Source organism: Aphelocoma coerulescens, chromosome 15 (assembly GCF_041296385.1).
Source record: "Aphelocoma coerulescens isolate FSJ_1873_10779 chromosome 15, UR_Acoe_1.0, whole genome shotgun sequence".
Classification (NCBI taxonomy): Eukaryota; Metazoa; Chordata; class Aves; order Passeriformes; family Corvidae; genus Aphelocoma; species Aphelocoma coerulescens.
In genome coordinates, this window is record NC_091029.1 from 10,322,278 (window position 1) to 10,337,852 (window position 15,575).

Below are 15,575 nucleotides of genomic sequence, written 5' to 3' on the forward strand. Positions count from 1 at the left end.
GGGGAAATCATAATGCTCATAATGTAAAACCTTAATTGACTTCTGTAGTAAATCATATGCAGTTTTAACAAGTTAATTGCATTAGAGTCTATTTATATGCATTTAGTGCCATGCTAACAGTTGAAGCTGAAGTTCTGTTTCCTGCTTCATGATATCCTTATTCACCCAGCCTTTGGCACAGATACTTTGCATTGGTTGGCTGTATTTGTGTGTAGTATCTCATTTTGGTGCTTCATGCTCAGAAAAATTTTCCTCCTCTAATAAATACACATTTGCTTGTTTGGATTTTCCTTCTGTGCTAAGTAAAGTAGTAATTTCTTCCCATTGATTAAGAGACTTTGTGGAATGTGTCCTGTGCATGTGGGTGTGACTTGCATCAGAACAGGAGGAAATTCCCAGTTTTAGACTTAATTTCCCCCTTATACTGCCTCAGTTGTAACTGAAGCAATCATGGGAGTCATGGTGTGTTCAAATACTCCTTTGTGCATTCTCTCTGTGTGGGATCTATTCAGTAGTGAAAAGCTGCTCTTTAACATATTGGTAATGTAGATCCTAATTGTTTTTCCTGTTTAAAGGAGTTTAGTATTGCAAGATGCAATACTAAAAGTATTGCAATACTTTGTATTGCAAATATTTAGTATTGCAATACTAAAACTAAAGTTGCAAGTAATGCAAGTTGCCTTGAATTTGCTTTTCAAAAAGCAAATTATGTTGCTTTTTTATTTTAGAATTGTATTTCTGGTTTTGTGAATAGCAGTGCATTATTCTTAAAAAAATGAAGTACTAGAACTATGAAATATCATTACAATATAACAGGTGTGAGATTTTACTTCAAGCTTTTCATTCTAGCTCCATGGAAGGTTTGGTTTTTTGCTTTTGTTGTTGTTTTGTTGGGATTTTTTTTCTTTTTAAACTCCTTAAACTTTCTTTTTTTCACTTATATAGCAAAGTAGTAGAGATGTTTCAGTCAGTGCTTCTGCTTCAAGGAGGAAATGAAACATACCTGACATTTTCTGGATTCATTGCTGGTAGTTCCTTGACCTACTTGAAGCTCATTTTTCCCCTTGTCTTGGTTTGAAAGACAGGTGTCTGCTAAGGAAGGCAGGAGCCTCCCTTGGAATGGAAAATGTAACACCCTTCCCTCCAAATTATTATAATTTTGAAATTAAGGGGCTTTCAGGCAGAGATATGAGAAATAGGAATAACAGTTCTTTACATATGTATATGTATATGTATATCAAGTCAAACAAACAACAATAACTCTGGCAGTAACAGCAAACAATCACAAACCCAGTCCCAGCCTTCTCGGCTGTCGGGCCCTTTCCCCTCGGGTGCAGTTCCGCTCGCAGCCGGCAGGGGCGCTGGCGGCTCCCGGTGAGCAGGGCAGGTGCGATGGTTCCCCCGCGGCTGCAGGGGGCGCTCCGGAGCGAGCTCGGGGAGCAGCGGCACTGGTGGCCTGGGATCCGGGAAGGGATGGGACAAAGGTTTCACAAACCCCTGGGCAGCTGATCCCGGTGTCCGGCTGGACCCTCGGGAGCAGCAGGCTGGAACGGCAGGCTGGAACGGCAGGAATGAGCACAAAATCCCGGGTGGTAGACAAGATGTATCAAACTCCACAGCTGCAGCTGGAACCCCGGGACTTCTGGGCGGGCAGGGGGTGCAGAGCTACAGTGTAGCGAAGACTCAGAGCCGTAGCAAAGGAACGGGGGGGGGTGGGAGGGGGGGTCAGGGCAGCGATGGCCTGGCTCCCAGCAGGGCAGGGAAAGGCGGGCTCAGGATCCCGGGCTTTTTCCCGTAGAAGAAAGGCAGCAGAAGGCAGGACCCCGCAGTGGTGATGAATTCTCCCCACAGCGACTGCAGCCTCTCTCCCCTCCAAACGCTGAGAGGACAAGACAGCTAAAGGCTCTCACCCCAACCCCCTTTTCCCCAGTCCAAATCTCGTGGCATCTCTGCCCTACACGAGAAAACCCCAGGTAAAAGAGAGTAGCCAGCTGGACCCCTCTCCCGAGCTGTGGCCTTGTCTTTTGTCTCCCTTAAGTATACAGTCGTTATTGTCTCCTAGCAACATGTATTGGTAAAATTCCTTAAGAGAAAAAAAGCAAAAGGAGAACTGAAAACCCCAACACCCCTGCCAACACTTTTTTCTTGTGTTATCAAGAATAATGATAATACTTTCTGCTTATATCAATGTGCATTTTGGTCATATTTGTATGTTTGGAAAATAGACTGATTCAACTTAGTTTGACTTCTGTGTGTGTGTCTGCCAAAGTAACCTGATACTCTTGTAGAGCTTTGGGTCTACTACAGACCAAGTACCTTCTTGTAGTTCTTGAGATTAACAGATGTAGAGCTGAAGTCTTCCTATCCCACTTTCCTAAATTTAGAAAAAGTTAGTCTGAGTGTCACACTTTGCAAATACTCAAAAGTAAGGCTATGTCCAATTATATGAGCTTGTTTTGATGTTCTCTGACTGTTTGAGAGAGAAGGTTGGGTTCGGTTGTTCATTTGTTTTTCCTTTAGTGAAAACAGAATTTATTGTGTGTGTAGACAGTGTTACAGAACACATTGTCAGAAGTGGTACATTAATTGTTTGGCAATAATCTGCAAAGTAAATATGAATCTCTTAATTGTGAGGCAGAGAGGAGGTATTTGCTTACCACTGTCTTCCAGTTCCAGATGGAGCAGCAGTGAGGACTGGGACAAATATTTAACTCCAAATTATAGAAACTCCCATGTTTTGTCAGCTTATAGTGTAGGGTCGTCTGAGGTCTGCTGCCTGAATGGAAGAGCTTGTGATGTCGAAGCTGTGCTAACAATGTTGCGTCATGAGAGAAATTGCTTGTCAGCACTGTCACTGCGGTTGCTTCCAACCCTGCCCCAACAGGTCTTCTGTAAGAGCAGCACTCTCTCTGAGCCTAGGTGGAGAGCTGTGACCAAGCTGGGGCTGGCAGCAGCAGCTGTGGGGTTACGGACATCTCCTGTGTAACTTGGATGGGGCTTTGTCAGGGACTGGGGGATTCTTGTGTGGAAGAGGCTGGGACTCATTCTTCAAGGGAAATGTGTTTTACTGTAAATTGGAAGTAGGGAGCATCCTCCTGTTTTATATGATTATAGTCATTCTAATGAACTTTTCTGTTAAGTATAAAAAGACTTACAGAGATCAAAACATAGATGGGAGGCTAGGGTGAAGATTCTGGAGCAGTTTTTATTTTTTTCCTGTAATTAGAATAAGTACCATAAAATGAAACCCAGCCTTTTGTGTTACGCAGAGCTGTACCACCAAGTGATTGAAAACTCCAGGTTGCATATATGACTGGGGTGTAAACTGATACCCTTATAACCCGAAGTGGTCTTAGCCATCAAAATTGCAGAAAACTTTGCTGTGCCAAGGATAACCACTGACTTTTCCAGATGGCCCTTCCTGAACCTGAAGCACGATGTTACTTGGATCATGATGAGGCTGTCTAGCATAAAACTGTAGACAGCTTGCACAGTGGTACTTTGTAGACTTAAATTACAGTAACCACACTTGATTTGCCTTTTTTCCTAATGTAAAAAGGGCTATTTTTTGAAAATTCATATAGTTGAAAGTGATAATTTAGATAGAAGAGCTGTTTCAGGAAGTCTTTGGGGTAGGCTAAATATTGGACTGACCTTTGCAGAGTTGGAATCTGAAAATTTACATAAAGAAATATACTTGTGGCTCTGGCAAGAGAGGATTGAGCGTAACAAATCTTGATTTAACCTCCTCTCTTCTCCCTTCTTCCAGTACTCCTTTTGATTATTTGTGGAAGGTGGAAACAGTTTTCTAGGTGAGGAAGGTCTTCCTGTGTGGTCAGTTTGTACTTGCGGCTAAGCTGCAACTTTCTTGCTTTGTCAGCTGTCTCATACATATATTTATGAGCATTGTCATAGTTAGATATTTACATCTTGTTCTGATACTTGCTGATTTTAATTCTTCTGCAAAAACATTGTACTCATATTTTTGTTTGGCAATTTTTGTGATGCTACAGCAAAACTTGAATCTACCCTCTGCAGTAAACTGAAGTCTTTTGTAAAGCGATAAATGATGAAGACAGTTAAAGACAATACAGTTTCTTTAATTAGTTCAGCAAATTGATTTTATATTTTTTTCTCATTCTCAAACATCTTTTAAACAAATTGATAGTTTGGCCCTTGCAAATGCAGTATGGCTACTTCTTGCACCTCACTGAATACCCCATTTGTTACTAGTGCTGGGGTTTATTGTTAATGAATGGCCAGTGCCTCCAGGTACTGTAGTGGGGCTGTGCTGCTGTAGCAAAGTTGTGTGCAGTTTACTTGTGAAAAACAAATCTGAAGGAACTGAAGTAGCACAAAATATTATAAAATGTTATCATATATTGCAGCAACTACAGTACTTGTGGTCTGTTTTGAAAATTAACTTAATTAAGCAGTGCTTCCTTCTGCATGGAAGGTTAGTTACAGGAAGATAGGAAGGTTAGTTTTGTTTAATTTACATTAACTCCAGCAAAGCTTGGATTACAGGTGTGTGTATTACAGTGTGCTTAGTCAGATCTAATTGTAAGCTGCTCCCAAAAGGATTTTAGTCCCACCTTGGCCATGGTCACATCTTGATTTGTTTAATCTTTGCGTCACACCTACTGATTGTGCAGCTGCTGGCCTGAATGAAAACTCGCTTCACAAAAATGGGGCTGCGATGATTTTTCCACTACTTTCTTCTTCTCCTGTCCATCAATAAATTTTAATATCAAAACGCAAGCTAATTGTAGTGGCAGTTATTTGAAAAAGCAGGGTTCGCTGGCAGAGCTCTTAATGCCACTGAAGTCAGAGGTGGGTAAACTGAACTGGATACAATTTGCAGTGGAGCCTGTTAGACTTTTCTTGCCGCAAGCTTTCTATTTTCAAACCAGCATAGGCAAATCCTCTCATAAGCTGGAGTCCTTCAGATTTAATTGTCAAGAAGGGATAAAAGTAATAATTGTTTTAAGAAATAGAACCAGGGTTTTGCCTTGGCTCAGCAGTTTGCTGGGGCTGATCTGCAGTAGGATGCCCATGTTCTAGAAGAACTGATCTGGCTGATCTAATACAGCTCAATTAAAATAAATGTGGCACAATTAAAATACAAAATCAAGTAAAACATTTGCTACTAACAAGCTCTGTATCTTGATATCAAATCTGTGTTTCCACATATTTGTGTTCAGTTTAACTCATTGAAATGATACTTCTTCAGTGGGGGTCTGCTATTGCAGCCATCATTGTACAGATGTTCTTTTCACATTTTCAAAAACCTTGTGGTACAATTTCAAAATCTTGCTCTTAGAGAGGATTTCCATGGCTGGTGGTTATGTAAGTCCAAACTTATATTTGGCAGCAAAAGCATGCCCTGCTTTTCATGACTGCTTGTTTTTTCTTTCTTTGAGAAAGAAAGGAGGGAAGGTTCCCAGATCTTTTTTCATTTGTCAAGTTTAGAGCAAAACTTCTAACCCAATCTAAATCAACCAACCAACCAACACTCTCAATAACATAAGGAACTTCAAAAAAGTATTTTTTGTGTGTTTGTTTAGTTACAAGATGAAAATTGCGTATCCAGGCTCCCACTCAGTATCAAATAAAAAAAGGCAGTGTTTTCTGTGGCAACAATGTCAAAGATGATCAGTATGATTTTTGGATATTTGCTTTGGTTCAGGCTACTTCATACTCAGGTATCTGTGTCCAGTACAACTTACTTGAAGCTGTACTGGTTAATTTTTCTCCATTAACCACTGATAGCAAATTTTGCTCCCAAATATCCTGTTTACTGTGGTTCCACCTGAGTGCTGGGGACATCAGGAGCTGAAAATACTTTTGAGGTACATGGACACTATCCTGTGCTGATTTGGAATAATGCTCCTTTCAACGAGTAAAGTATTGTTATGCTTCCATGCAGGGACTGGAAGTTGTGCTCCCATTCATGCGAGGAAATGAGTGCTACAAGCTGAATGTGAAATCTGGAAATCTTCCAGTGGCTGTAATTCCTAAACACCGTGAAACATGTAATTCTTTGTTCTGTTGGCAAACAGTCAGGTGAACCAAAGGAGTAGCTTGGAGAATGTTTTTAACAGAAAAAAATTTTTTTCCATACTGTGTCTCCTGATGCCTTACTGGATACTTCAATTTCTTCTCATAGTGAACTCAGAGGAGTGTTTGCTCTTAGCAATTTAGTTGAGAGCTTAGAATTTGGTTTTGCAGGGAGAATTTTAGGCAAGCAGCTTTCTGGAAAGGGGAGAAGAGGGAATTGGGATTTTAAATTGTATATGTAGAAATATATCTATATATGGTATTTAATAGTGTGAAAATGTTGTTGTGAGACCTCTGCCTGGTAGACAGCAGAATTGTTCTCTGGTTACAGTTTGAAATGCCTGTCTGAGCCCTAACAGTCTAGGAAGGTCTGGTTTTAGTGGGACATTTCATATTACTCTTTTTTCTCTTTCTTTTTTTTTGTTTTGTTTTGTTTCACTTTAGACTTGGTTGAAGTTTATTTTCTGACATAACCCGTGTTTTCATGAATTACTCATACTTAGCAGACCTTATCTGCACGTGACAGTGAGATGCAATTGTAAACTTACTTTAGAAAACAAGCTATTCCTTTAACGTAAGTGAAGCCATAGCAGTTTGTTTGCTTTTCCTATGAATCACACTAAAGAATGGAATAGTGTTTATAGCTGTAGGTACCATTACTTCACACTTAAAATTATACATTTAGCTGTTACACTCAGATTTAACTTTGGTTTGGCAGCAAGCCTAATGGGGGCTCTTAAATATGTATATATCTTACACATGTAAGGCAGTTGAAAGAGGCTTTTTAGTCATACCCTTGACCTGGAATCCCATAAAGGAAAAAAGCAGTAAAGCAGTATACCTATGGAGTGAGTCCACCCCCAGCTAAAATGAGTATTTGTGCAATTAACTGTAATTGATCTTCATGTCCATAGCAGTGCTCTTCTTTCATGTGCCCTAGGAGTGTGCTCTGGAGTCCTTGAGTTTGATTTGTGCGTCTTAAAAAATTCTACAGTGGTAGCTCACAAATTCCAGGTACTGTAGCATCAGAAATTAATTGCTCTTAGCAATAAATTGCCCTGATCACTGAGTTACCTCACACTCTTTTCAAGGAATAAAATAGTAGAATGTTTTAAAAGCTTACAGAGCAGATAGATTCAGGAAGATGTTTTTCTCATGAGTGGCACATTCTTGCATGATTCAAAAAAACCACAGCCATGGGGTCAGTGCAGCAGTGTAAAGGTGAATGTTGTTTTCTGTGTGGCGTTGATAGCTCCAAAAACCTGGTGTGGGGCAGGGGAAGTGCAAAAATACACTGCAACTTGGCTTGAGTTTACCAACTATGATTTCTTGACTTTCTCTTTTTCTGTTGCTAAGACAATCACTGATGGAATAAACACACTAAGAAAGCTTTGAAATACACGAAACCCTTGGAGGGAGAGGAGTGTAAACTTTCTCTATCCTTGATTTTGACATTGAACACCAGATTTCCAGCAGAAGTTGATCGTTCGGATTTGGTTTGGTGGTTTTTTTTGAGTTTTGTTGGGTTTTTTTTCTGTTTCCCTTTGAAGGGGTTGACTATCAGCTGAGATGGGACCCTCACACTGAATGTGTGCCCTCAGCAAGTTCTGAAAATGAATGATGAGCAATAGAGGAGAGAGGGAGATGCTCTATCATCACTCTTCCAATGCTGTTACCTACCTATGAGGAATTTTCTTTCAAAGAGAATAGGGATGCATGTTTTTTTGGGCATGGATTATTGTCACTTCCTTTGTGAGGAGACAGTGGACATTTGATTATAAGGGTGGTGTTTGAAATGCAGGTGAAGAATACCATATTGATGGTAAATAGTCATGGCTTTTAATGTGGGCTGAAGATTATATGAAGTTTTGTGTGGTCAATTCTCAAGCAGCCACATCTTCCAGAAACTGAAATATGCAAGTGGATTCATGTGTGGATCCATTTTACCCCAGATATGGCTGGTATGAAAAGCTACCCATGAGTTTTGAAAAGGACTTTTTCTATAGGAGAAAAATTGTGGACTAAAATTGTAATCAGACTTATACTACATGTCAAGAAGGTCCCCTAATTTCATCAGTTAGTGTTTTAACCAACAGATGAGGTAAACATCTGTCATGACTGATTGTCTTTCCCCAGAGTAAGATCAGTGAATTAAATTATTTCCTTACATTCCCAGTGTGAATTTGTGATTCTGTGATGTCTGCAAGTTGTAGATTTGGTCCCATTAAACACAGCAAAAGTTCTTCTATTTTAATCCATCTGTACTCTAGCCTATCTAGTGTGCTCACCATCCTTTTATAGTCTTGTTTTCCTTAGTCTAGTGAACTCTTGGATGCTTTGATCATTGATAAAAAAAAATACATGATGAAATGCAATCTCTCTTCATGTGAGTTTTAGTGAACTTAGTTCATCTGCTGTACTTTTCAAGTCCATGTGATTTATTTGTTGCTCTATTGTTTGCATTCTTGTATAAGTACTGTAAATATGCAGGGAAGATTTGTCTTGCTGCTGTTACAGCAGCTTTTGTATGAGAATGATTCATGTCCAAGGCCTTTAGCGTGCATTGCTATGGAAACTTCAGGGCACAGGCTTCTCCTTCCCCCCTTGGTAGAATTCGTCACAATAACTTCTCTTGTACCTGGAAATTGGGAGTGATATTTGCTACTGAAACATCGATGGGCTGAATTTTTATTAGCATACATTTAATAGGCATCTTATGCAAACAGAAAGAGGTTTTTATTCCAAATACATAAAACTTCCCTGATATCTTGAGCAATAATTTTGAGGTATTTAACCTAATGCTGCCACTGAAAAGTCTTTTCTCTTTGATTTTATGTCCAGAAGTGGGCCAGATCAGGAATCACTTGAGAATCCTCTGAATCACTTGAGAAACTTTCCCACTCATTCTTCATTATTATTCAGGCAGGCAAGGTTCCCCAGTCTGGTTTTGTGTGTGGTTTTGCAGATGGTTATGCAGAGATGGGATGAAGAACAGGTGATTGGAAAAGGTGGGAAGTTGCTTTTGTAATGGGTGTGTTGGCTTGTGGTCATTTCAGATTGCCCATGACAGGTAGGTTGTGTTGAGGGTAATGCTCTGCACTGTCATCTGGAGACAGTTTGGTTCCTAGTTTGGGTCTTCATTGAACAAAAGTGAGTTGCAGATTCTTATTGCTCAAGACAGAGGGCAAAAAGAATCACCAGACTTTGCTTAAGGGTTTCTTCTGCAGGTTTGGAAAGACTGTTATGGAGAAACTGCTTATCTTTTGGTGATAGGAAGAGCTGAAACATGAAAACCAGTGCTTATATTGACTGGATGATTTTCTTGAGTGGAAACGCAAAAGAAAAAAAACAAAAAGTACATAATAGGAAAACAGTAGGCAGATGGCAGAGACCTTGTAGGGTGAATGTTCACAAGGACAAGTGAGCTTGGACCTGAAGGGAGGGGGGAAAAGAGCTTGACCTGCAGCTGCTGATTCAGAGAAAAGAGCTTGCAAGTGTCTCCAGTGTAGTGCTACTACTGTTGTTGTGGCAACTTTTGTTAGCTGTTTGCCATCTTTACTAGCTGGGAATGAAGTGGGTCTCTGTTCCCTTGGGAATACAGAAGTTACTCGTCTTTTCCCAGAAGAGGGGAGAGTGCTGCTTGGAATGCCAGCTCTAAGTGGTGTGGTGTATTTTGCATGGTTACTGTTTGGAAGTGGTGGTATGTCACAGTGCATCCCTGGAATTGTTCTGTAGGTAAAGGTCTATGGAGCAGTCTGTGCCAGGCTGGAGAGCTCACTGCTGGGATTGTTGTCTCGACAATGCTTTCACTGTGAGGCCATAGGGCGGACACACAGAATATGTTATGGAACAGTGCTTGCTGTGTCTCTGTCTTGGCATGCATTAGCAGGCTCTGTGTTGTGAGCACTTGCCCATGAAGCTGCCAGAAATAGATGCCTAATGGCAGAGAATTTATGAAAATTGATCTCAGCCATGTAAAGATGCAGGTTCAGAGTGAGATCTCAGGTTGTAGAGGAAGTGACTGGGAAGTCACCTCTCAGCAGCTGGCTGAGAAAATGTTCTTAAGGCACCAGTGTACTTGGTGTTATTAAATACTAGGATGTAATAATTAGTTATTTTTTACTTAACTAAGTAAGAATCTGATAGCCTGTTTAATGATAATTTTTAAACCAGCTGCCTTACATGGATGTTGAATTTCAGGTGTGGTAGTGCAAGAATCCTAAAAATGTACTTCCTTGGGAAAACCAGTGTTGTCTTTGTATTTTGAGCAGCGTTCTGCACATATACTAGAGTTTAGAAATGGGTTGGGAGTTGTTCTCAAAACATGGCACGCAGGTGAACTGCACTGAAGTCAGTCTTCAAAGGAGCCATTAGCATGGCCCTATTCAGTATTAATTTTGAGATTGAGGATGAAGAATAATATTTTCTTTGTAGATTGTCATGTTGTAAGTACTAAGAATTGCATCTAAAATCAGTATTTAAGTCAAAGGACAACCGTGTACAGGCTTGTTACAAGCATTTTTTGTGCATAAGTTTCCATTACTTGTTCCAAGATTGAAGTTTTACAGAAACACCTTGTTAGAAGGAAGCTGGGTTCATTTTTATGTGTGCAGTGGAAGGCCAGTTAAATGTGACTGCAACTTCAGTTTGTGGGTTTTGGTTTTGGCTGGTGCCATTTGAGAAGAACATGGCGCTGATGCTGTTTGGCTGTGAGAGTATATGAACTTGCATGCTTGAAATATACCTATAGGAGAATCCAGTTACGTGTATGTGGAATCTGTTGGACTTGTAGAAGATTATTTAAATTTCAGTTAAAATTACAAATTGGTTTGCAAGTCACTGTCATTTTGAATAATATTAAAAACTTGGAAGTAATCTTTTTGATTCTTTCATGTGACAGTCATTTGCTTATTATCTCTAGCCTACATTAATGTGTTAGGATGTATTTATTTGGGATCAAGGATTTTTAGTCTCTTAATGAACTGTCCATACAGTCAGTGGTTAGGATTTTAGGAAGCAGTTCTGGTTTCAGGTCTTGTGCAATACCTTAAATAATGTAGGGAAATTAAATGTTTAAAAGATGTGAGGTTTTATTACAATGAGATTCACTTCGGCATTGTAAAATTATTCTTCAAGCGTGCTTGTGGGTTACTCTTGTTGGAAACTTTGGATAGAATCTGGACATGTGTGAGGTGCTTGCTTGATTCAGCCTGTCACACTCTGTGTGTTTTGCCTTGTTCTTTTTCCAGCTGCCTCAGGAAGAAGGAAAGTGTGACTGTATCTTCCTGGCCCTGTTTGCGGAAATATCAGTGAATATGAATTTCCCCAGACGGTAATTGTGGTAGCAACACCGAGCTTTTAGGTTGTCCTGCTACAAGATTTCTATGGGGAGAAGTCAGGAAACATCACTGGTCTGCATTCAGTTTCCAGTTACACTGTTGCACTTCTCTTGTGCGGGATGGAAGGACTTTAGTTCTCATTTCTGCCTTGCGCAGAATCAACAAGTTGCTGTCCTGAGCACCACTGCAGCCTGTTAGCAGGGCTGTGATGTATTAGATCATTGTTTAACACGGATTTGCATTTCTTCAGTTTCTTTCATCAAACCAGAGCTTGGTTTTTAATACAAAACCTAATGGATTATGTGCAGGGCTGATCCATGGTCCATGTATCATCTCTATTTTATCTGTTTTATGAATATTTTTAACATTTACAGCGTTGTTTTGACTAATGTTTAGTAATTATGACAAAATGGCATTTTAATTATCGTAGCCTCCAATGTTGTCATTGAATGAGGAATTATATAGAAGACATTGTTAATCTCAAAAGTATTTGCCAATTTGTGAAGATAAAATTTTATGAACATAAGTTAATAAAACTCAGTGCATAACCCTGGACATGTTTAATCCTATCTGAAATTCCATTAATTTTGTTTTTCTCATAAATGTGGAGTTTCTGAATATTCTTTTAATAGATGAGTTCCATTATTTATTCTCAAATCCAAACAGAATGCAAAGCTTTCCTTTCCCTTTGTGTGAGGCTGGATGGGGGAGTGTTTCACTCTGAAATCAGAGTTAGAAACAGGACATAAATCCAGTGTGATTGTCCTCAGGCTGTTTCCTTTGGTGTGAGTTTAGCTGTAACCATTGCATGAAAATGATCTGCTGTGAACTATAGTGTGTATAACCTGAGCATTTATATGTCCGCTGGTTGTAAGTGCTGAGTTATTATGTTGTATGTATTTGCAATTCACTATATTGATCTTCATGGATACTTTTTAGACCTCCATTCCACAGCCTGGTAACTAAAGGTTATATATACCAAAAAATTAGATCCATAAAGCTTGTCTTTATGTTTTGGCCAACATTATGAGCAAATGAGATACCTGTTTTTCACTTTTAGTGTGGGGATATGTTGAAGTTATTCATGGTAATTAACCAAAGTAGTTTCTAATTTCTTAAAAGCTTATTGCATAAGTATGTAATTTCATTTTAAAGAGGCAGTCTGTTCATCAGTGATGTTTAATATTGAATTTCTGTAGTAGAAGATTCACATTTGTGTTTATATATTAAAAGAGTATTTTAAATTGTGTGTCTAGCAGTTTGGTAATTATCTCTAAATTGCTTTTGTATTGGGAATGGGATGAGTGTTTCTTTAACTGTCTCGTATCTTCAGTTTTTACTTGCTCACTGATACTTAGTTCAGAACAATCATGTAATTCAATTATCTTTCTTCCCTAGCCTTGCTGAAATTAGGCTTTTTGGTTGGTTTCAGAAATACTCAGTTATGTCTTTTAACATTGAATTCTTGTTATTTTCCATTACTTTAGCACAAGTTATGGAGTTGGGAGTTGTAGAGTGACTCCCAGAGTCTCTCCTTGCCTGCTGTGCCCCTGCCAGCATGGTGGCCTGTGCTGGTATTAATGTTCATATTTCTTGCTTTAAAAACAGTGTGTTACATTAGGAAATCAATTGAGATAAAGCTGGATTTAAACCTCCTCCTGAAATGTTCATCAGTAATCCCATATTGAGTGAACTGCAAGATGGAATAGGGAAGTGATTGTGTGTGGTTTAATAAATGCATATTGCAGCTTGTTGTGAGGTTTGGATTTTGGTTTTTGGGGGGTTTCTTTTGTTTGTTTGGGTTTTTTCCCTCCAACTGAGTGAGCATTAACTGCCATATTGTCACTTTGAAAACGTAAGAAGTGTTATGGAAAACAGGTTACTGTTATTGACATGCAGGGTTGCAGTAGCTGCAATTAAAGCAATTTTAATGAGTTTGAGGAAAAAAAACCCTGAATCTGGTGAGTTCAGAATAAATTACCACAAGGTTTTTGAATTGTCCTGTGGTGGTTGTACAGGTTTTTCATGCTGCAGCCTTGAATATAGTAAGTTAATTCACAAGCTCCAGGTTTTATGTTCTAGATGAGAGAGCTTCAGAGAGAGCAGCCATGATTTGTTATCCAGTTCTCTATTTGTATTATAATAAGAAAAAGAAATAGCAAACGGCACTGGAGAAATGGACACTCACAATGACAAACCTGCCTTCTTTTTCCTGGTTCCAGGGCATATTCCCTTGTGGATTCCAGTCAAGTGTCTACCTTCCTGATTTCTATTCTTCTCATAGTCTATGGCAGTTTCAGGTAAGATTTTTTTTTAAGGTTCTGCAGAGTTTTTTATTTTTCAAGTAAAAATATTGCAAGTGACTGAATACAGTTTATGCCGTTTTGTTTCATTGTATCTTTGTCAGGCATAGCCAACATAAAAAAACTTACTAGGAAATGGAAAAGGAAGAAATAATAGCGAGCTGGGGTTTCTAAAAAATGTAATTGTATGGCATGGTACAAGCATGTATAAGATAACTTAAAAGTCGGTGCTTGAGGACAGCTCTGTGAAGTTATATTTTAGAGCGTATAAAAGGATTGTTGAGACAGATAGAAGGTAATGTTCTCAATAGCAGAATCTTCTATACATTATCCAGTGGTGGTTGATTGAGAATGTGCTCCTGTGATTTGAAACTAGTCCTGTAAAACAGCGATCCCCGGGTGCCACTGCTGTTCGCTCAAGTGTCTTAATAGAGAACTGGGGAACACTGTCAGTGTTGAATTCCAGCAAAGCATCTGAGAACTACTGCAGGATGAGTTTAAGTCTTCAAAAATCAAATTTGCCTCATTTTAGGAGACCTGAGTATAGTTTAGAGAAAACAGTTACCCCTTTAGACTCGCATGCTGTATTATACAGTTTGTTTTACTGTAGTGGTGCCTAAGGAATGAGGCTCATACTGACATATTAAAACAATATAATCACAATATCAAAGTATTATTTTTTCAAACTTAAATACAGCATGTTTTTCTTTCTGCTTCTTGAAGAACATTGCTTCATTTCACAACTCTGTGATAAAAGGTGTTATACTCAGTATGGCGTCTCTGAACTGCTATGAGTATTCCTGAAATAGATGATAGCTGTGCTCATATGTATGATATAAGCTGCAGCTGTTCTAGGATTAGAGGTTTTATATCACTATCATAAGTTAATAAAGTTATATAATGAAACAGCCAATTTTTTTGCAAGAGCTGTCTGTTGTTAGCAAGTGTTCGATAACAGCACTGCTGGTGGAATTAAAATAGAAGGCTTTGGGAAAACAAAATCTAGAGATGATCAGAATAAAAAAGTAGTCAAAGGTTGTATTTGTTTAGTTTTTTCTTCAAGTTTTGAGTCAGATTAGCATATAGTTGAGGGACTAATTAAATTTTTAACTATTTGAATTTATGCAATTGTGTAAAAAGGAGCTATGCATCTGGCTGCAAGAAGCCATAGGATTTATTAAAATTCAATTACAAAAATGTAGTGCATTATAAAACAGCAGGAGTGTGTGGACTTAAATTGCTTATCTCTCATGGAGCTCCTTGCCCTTAAAAATTTTCCCCTGCTGTTCGCTATCCTATTCCTATTGGTACCTACACATGCTCTTAGCATTTTGTCCTATACTTTACATTTAAAACTACTCACTTAGTAAGGACTGTGAACTCCAGAGCAATCTGACTCACTGGATGAAGTAGTGGGATGGTGATGGATACAAATCCATTGAGGAAATGTCCTGTTTTAGTCTTTTTCCTTTGCATGTATCCTGAAGATCCCATAATGTGAGTTACAGACCAAAATAGGGTCCCAGAGTTTTAAAATTACTTTCCTAATTAATCTCCTATATGTGGTTTCTTTAGCAGGTGTCTGAGCTGAAATCCACAGTTATGTTGGGGACTTGGACAAACTGATTCGCTTTGATCAGCGAGCAAGGTCAAAAGCAGTTTTTTACAGAAAATTGTACAGTGGCATTAATAAAGGGGTCTGAAATACAATTAAGGTATTCAAGAAATTCAAGTGTGGTAATAAGTTGCAAAATGATATTCATCTGGAATTCTTAAAGTAGTAAAATAAAAACTTTTGGCAAAGCAGATGAATTTTCTTAGAGAATTGATGTGCTGGGAAGATGAAAGTTGGAGCTTAGGGTGCTCATTCTCA

The 15,575-nt window shown here is 38.8% G+C and overlaps 1 protein-coding gene across 8 annotated transcripts in view; it reads left to right on the forward strand.

The window, feature by feature from the left end:
• SPPL3 (signal peptide peptidase like 3) overlaps window positions 1-15,575 on the forward strand; it is a 77,056-nt gene that overhangs the window by 35,774 nt on the left and 25,707 nt on the right. For 5 of the 8 annotated variants that reach the window (XM_069030669.1, XM_069030668.1, XM_069030666.1 and 2 more), the window contains exon 2: window positions 13,622-13,699. Coding sequence is in view for 4 of the 8 variants with exons in the window: in XM_069030668.1 (XP_068886769.1) it covers window positions 13,622-13,699 (78 nt within the window). In the remaining 4 variants the exon portion in view is untranslated. Of the gene's footprint in view, window positions 1-11,309; window positions 11,393-13,621; window positions 13,700-15,277; window positions 15,351-15,575 lie in introns of all 8 variants that reach the window. The other 3 variants (XM_069030672.1, XM_069030673.1, XM_069030665.1) reach the window with 3 other exon arrangements.